Source organism: Chiloscyllium punctatum, chromosome 15 (assembly GCF_047496795.1).
Source record: "Chiloscyllium punctatum isolate Juve2018m chromosome 15, sChiPun1.3, whole genome shotgun sequence".
Taxonomy (NCBI): Eukaryota; Metazoa; Chordata; class Chondrichthyes; order Orectolobiformes; family Hemiscylliidae; genus Chiloscyllium; species Chiloscyllium punctatum.
In genome coordinates, this window is record NC_092753.1 from 99,455,400 (window position 1) to 99,461,399 (window position 6,000).

Sequence of the window (6,000 nt, forward strand, 5' to 3'; positions counted from 1 at the left end):
GGTGGATAAATCCCCAGAACCTGATCAGGTGTACGATAGAACTTAGTGGGAAGCTAGAGAAGTGATTGCTGGGCCTCTTGCTGAGATATTTCTAATGTCAATAGTCACAGGTGAGGTACCGGAAGACTGGAAGTTGGCTAACATGGTGCCACTAGTTAAGAAGGGTGGAAAGGACAAGCCAGGGAAATATAGACCAGCGGGCCTGACATCAGCGGTGGGCAATTGTTGGAGGGAATCCCGAGGGACAGGATGTACATGTATTTGGAAAGGCAAGGACTTATTAGGGATAGTCAACATGGCTTTGTGCGTGGGAAACCATGTCTCACAAACTTGATTGAATGTTTTGAAGAAGTAACAAAGAGGATTGATGAGGGCAGAGTGGTAGATGTGATCTATATGGACTTCAGTAAGGCATTTGACAAGGTTCCCCATGGGAGACTGATTAGTAAAGTTAGATCTCATGGAATACAGGGAAAACGAGCCATTTGGATACAGAACTGGCTCAAAGGTAGAAGACAGATGGTGGTGGTGGAGGGTTGTTTCTCAGACTGGAGGCCTGTGACCAGTGGAGTGCCACAAGGATCAGTGCTGGGTCCGCTACTTTTTGTCATTTACATAAATAATTTGGATGCGAGCATAAGAGGTACAGTTACGAAGTTTGCAGAGGACACCAACACTGGAGGTGTAGTGGACAGCGAAGAGGGTTATCTCAGATTACAACAGGATCTGGACCAGATGGGCCAATGGGCTGAGAAGTGGCAGATGTAATTTAATTCAGATAAATACGAGGTGCTGCATTTTGGGAAAGCAAATCTTAGCAGGACTTATATACATTTAATGGTAAGGTCCTAGGGAGTGTTGCTGATAAAAAGAGACCTCGGAGTGCAAGTTCATAGCTCCTTGAAAGCGGAGTCGCAGGTAGATAGGATAGTGAAGAAGGCCTTTGGTATGCTTTCTTTTATTGGTCAGAGTATTGAGTATAGGAGTTGGGAGGTCATGCTGCGGCTGGACAGGACATTGGTTAGGCCACTGTTGGAAAATTGCGTGCAAATCTGGTCTCCTTCCTATCTGAAAGATTAGATTCCCTACAGTGTTGAAACAGGCCCTTCGGCACAACAAATCCACACCGACCCTCTGAAGAGCAACCCATCCAGTCCCATTTCTCTCTGACTAATGCACCTAACACTATGGGCAATTTAACATGGCCAATTCACCTGACCTGCACTTGAAAGGGTTCAGAAAAGATTTACAAGAATGTTGCCAGGGTTGGAAGATTTGAGCTATAGGGAAGAGGCTGAACAGGCTGGGGCTATTTTCCCTGGAGCGTCAGAGGCTGAGGGATGACCTTATAGAAGTTTACAAAATTATGAGGGGCATGGGTAGGGTGAACAGTCTCAGTCTTTTTCCCTGGGGTCAGGGAGTTCAGAACTAGAGGGCATAGGTTTAGGGTGAGAGGGGAAAGATATAAAAGAGACCTTAGGGGCAACTTTCACACACAGAGGGTGGTATGTGCATGGAATGAGCTCCCAAATGAAGTGGAGGAGGCTGGTAAAATTGCAACATTTAAGAGGCATTTGGATTGATATATGAATAGGAAGGGTTTGGAGAGATATGGGTCAGGTGCTGGCAGGTGGGACTAGATTGGGTTGGGATATCTGGTCAACATGGACAGGTTGGACCGAAGGGTCTGTTTCCATGCTGTACATCTCAATGACTCTAAGTTGCTGCTACCCTCTCCAGGAGATTGGGAATGAGAAAAAAAATGCTGGCCCAGGCAACAAAACCCACAACCATGAACAAATTAAAAACAACATTGCAGTGGCCAGTTTCACAGCATAAAAAAGTGTTGCTGGAAAAGCGCAGCAGGTCAGGCAGCAAAGGAACAGGAGAATCGACGTTTCACAGCAGCTTGGCAAGAGGGCTGACAATTGCCTGACATTGAATCAGGCTGTCTAATATTTGTGTAAACTGTGTACAGTGGTAAAATCAACTCAGCATTTCTCTTTTTCTTTTCAATTAATCATTTTCTTTCGTGTTTGTTTCTCTACCGTATGTTAATGCATTATTTATTGATTTCAGAGAACAACCATCAACCAACAAAGCCACAATCCCATATGCCAACATTTGACAAGGTGTGGAAAGTGTTTCGCAAGGTGAGAGCAGTTGGGAAGAAGTATACTAAAAGCAAGAAATAGTTACTTCAAAGTTGTAAATGTTAAAATAAGGTTACAGTATCCAGTTTCACTTGAAAATTTTTCAGTGGATTTGAATTACAGCCGTGGTCTCAAAGTAGACAGAATAGTAATCAGGATTACACATAAAACAAACAGCAGCTGAACCAAGATGCCCTTTAACTTGGCAATTGAAGCAAGGACAAATGCAGCTTGGCCTGTCAGACACACGGGCAAGGGCAGCACCCAAGGGCAAGAGGACACAGGCTGCAGCTTTCACCTTCAGAGTGAGCTCTAACTGGTTTATCAGGACAAAAAAAAAACAACTGAGAGCACTGGGAATACAAAGCACATCGGTAGAGCTAACACTGCAGCCCTACATGCAGGCTGGGCAGTTGATTAAAGTTACAGGAGAGATTTAATGAGTTTGGAGGCGAGCAAGAGAAAAATGGTCAGCTTGTTACCGCTTTAGTGAGGAGTTAGGTATTTGGGGAATTAGGTTAGTTAGTGATGGGACTGGCTGGTTAGGGGACAGAGTTTGGCTGGTTAGCAGGGGGGACGATTAGTTAGGGGAGAGTTTGGCTGGTTAACAGAGAGCTTGCCTGGTTAGGGGTAGTTTGCCTGGTTAGGGGTAGTTTGGCTGGTTATAGATTCCCGGCAGGAACGGGTTAAAGTGCAGCGAGCATCAAGCGGTCCCGGGGCTGGGCCTCTCCTACCTCCGCCGCAGGTCCTTGCTGTACGGCTCCAGGTAAGGGTCCAGCTCCAGCAGCCCGTCCAGCTGGGCCTCCACTGGCAACGCCGCCATCGCCATCTTAGCAACAGGACAGCACGGCGCTGACAGAGCACAGGAACCGGCCAGGGAGAACAATCACACACCGAACCACCGATCACCGCTGGATGGGGAGGGGGCGGGGCGGGGCGGGGGCGGGACCTGTGGAAGGGAAGGATTAAGGGAGGGGCGTGGTCAGAAGGGCCGGGGTGGGGTCACATGGAGAGTGGGTGGGGCCAGTGGGTGGGCGGGGTTATGGAGGGGGCGCAGTCAGGTGGGCAGAGGTGGGGTCACATGGGGAGGGGTGGGGCCAGTGGAAGGGTGGGGTTAAGAAAGGGGTGGGGTCAAGTGGGGTGGGGAGGGGAGGGGAGGGGTCAAGGGTGGGGAGAGGATCACATGGGCAGGTGTCACAGGGGGTGGGTCACAGGGGGGCCAGAGGGAGAGCAAGGGTCAGAGTGGGTGGGGTCAGGGAGAGAGGAAAGGTCAGAGGGTGGGGCAAGAAGGAGGGGTCAAATAGGCCTATAGGTGGGGAAGAGTTCAGAAGGTGGGGGTTGGGCCTAGAGTGGATAGTGTGGAGCTAGATGGGGGTCAATGGGAGGGACTGTTGGGGACACTATGGAGATGAAGCTGGATGAGGGAGGGTGGGAAGGGTAGGATGGGGCTGAAAAGGGAGGGGCTGGTGGGGCCACAGTGGGGCTGGAGGAGATGGGGCTTGAAGAGATGGTGGAGACAGGAGACTTAGTGTGAGGGGCTAATGCAGCATTGGGTATCTGAGAGGAAGTTGAATTGGAGAGAAAGGTGAGAGAACGATGAATTGGAGAAATGATCTGGGTGAAGTGGGAGCAGGCCAGGTGAGGAGACGTGGAGGGGATAATGGGTAAAGGGACTGGTAGGGGAAGGGAAGAGAATGGAGATGCTGGGGGATGGACAAGAAAGGGAGTGGTGGATCCATAGGAGTAGAAACTGGAAGAGGATGGGTGAGGAGCAAATACTTTGGAAAAGAAAGGGCCAGCTGGAAGAGGTGCTGAGGGTTTAGAGAGCAGTTTCTGGAAGCAGAGATCGGCATGAAATATAGAGATTTACTCAAGGGAAAGGAATGTGTGAAAGTGATTAGGGAGGGTTTGCTGGTGAACAGCAGAAGGAAATGGGAAGGAATGAAAGGGTCAAGGATAGGTTAGAGTTGAGAGTGGGATGCTGGCAAAGCACAGCAGGTCAGGCAGCATCCGAGGAGCAGGAGAATCGACGTTTCAAACAAAAGCCTTTCAAGAGGAAGCTGGAGATTAGGACTTTGATCTCCAGCATCTGCAGTCCTCACTTTCTCCTCATGGATAGGTTAGCCTACTGAGGATGAGGAAAGTCTAGTTTGGAGAGAAAAAATATGAGGTAAAAACAATGACTGCAGATGCTGGAAAGCATGAAGGGCTTTTGCCCGAAACGTCGATTTTGTTGCTCGTTGGATGCTGCCTGAACTGCTGTGCTCTTCCAGCACCACTAATCCAGTATAAGGGATAGTCAGTTATAAGGGTGACAAGTGCAAACGGAATATTTTGGGTGGAATTTGAGACCAAGAATGGATAATGTTATGTATGTAATTAGATGTGTTGCCTCTTCAAGAGAATGGGTAAGGTGACCTAGACGCAGGAGCTAGAGGGACAGTCCCCAACCGACTGTGAAGCTGCATAATAAAGTATTCCTTGTTCAAGTTTGCCCTCTGTCAACTTGGCATTCTATTTCTAATTCTAGTGAACAACAAACACAATAGACAAGGATACATAAAGTGTGGAACAGGTATCATCAGCAAACTGACAGAAGTGGTCATTAACAATAGTCTGCTAGCTGATACTCATTTGGGTTCTGCCAATGCCACTCACTTCCAGACCTCATTCCATCCCTGATTCAAACATGGACATAAGAAATGAACTCCATATGAGAGGTGTGAGTGACTGCCTTTTGAAGCAAGGATTCCTAAGGTCAGACGTGGAGATGTTCGTTGATGATTACAGTGTTCAGCACCATTCCCAACCACTCAGAGACTGAAGTAATCCATATTCAAAAGCAATGAGACCTGGGTATTGTATGAGCTCGGGCTCTCAAGTGGAAAGTGACATCAATGCCACATAAACAAGCCCTAGGCCTGTGGGGTACATCTGGGTACAAAAAAAAATGGGGCCTGGGCTCTATTGGTCCTATGTGCTCAGGTCAGGGTATTGATAGTTGAGCCCAGGATAGAAACCGGCCTATCATGTTCGGGTCAGTTTCTCAGGCCCTGAATTAGGATCAGCACTGGACCCTGTGACTGAGGGAATGGCACACAATTACCAGGCAATGACCACCTCCAATAAAAGAGAATTTAACCACCACCCCTTGACATTAAATGGCATTACATCATTGGATCCCAGCATCCTCCCACCTCCTCCTCCTTCCCCCCCCACCCCACCCCACCCCACCCCACACCAAACCATGATGAAAAGCTGAAACGGACCAAGCATGAAAATACTGTAGCTACAAAAGCAGGTAAGAGGCAAGTAATTCTGCTCATTGCAGATCGCCTCATTGCCTGTCCACCACCTACAAAGCACAAGTCAGTAGTGTGATGGAATACTCCCTACTTGCCTGGATGGGTGCAGCTCCAAAAAAGATCAAAAAGCTTGACACCATCCAGGACAAAGCAGCCTGTTCGATTGGCATTGCATCCACAAGCATCCATTCCATCCACCTGCTGCTCAGTAGCAGCAGTGTATACTAAGTACAACATGTACTGCAGAAATTCATCAAAGATCCTCAGACAGCACCTTCCAAATCCAGGGCCATTTCCATCTGGAAGGACAAGGGTAGCAGATACATGGAAACATCACCCACTGCAAGTTCCCTTCCAAGCCACTCACCATTCTGGCTTGGAAATATATCACCTTTCCTTCACTGTCACTGTGTCAAAATCCTGGAAATCTCTCCCTGAGGGCATTGTCGGTCACCCTACAGCACATGGAATGCAGCGGTTCAAGAAAGCAGTTCACTCTCACTCAGCAACAAGTTTATGACAAAATAATTGACCCAGCCAGT

At 48.4% G+C, this 6,000-nt stretch overlaps 1 protein-coding gene across 3 annotated transcripts in view; it reads right to left on the bottom strand.

The window, feature by feature from the left end:
- Window positions 1-3,077, bottom strand: part of gbe1b (glucan (1,4-alpha-), branching enzyme 1b) — a 591,749-nt gene extending 588,672 nt beyond the window's left edge. For all 3 annotated transcript variants that reach the window (XM_072585795.1, XM_072585794.1, XM_072585793.1), the window contains exon 1: window positions 2,888-3,077. In XM_072585795.1, the coding sequence (XP_072441896.1) occupies window positions 2,888-2,982 (95 nt within the window). In that variant the 5' untranslated portion in view covers window positions 2,983-3,077. The remainder of the gene's footprint in view (window positions 1-2,887) is intronic.
- Window positions 3,078-6,000: the final 2,923 nt, after the last annotated feature.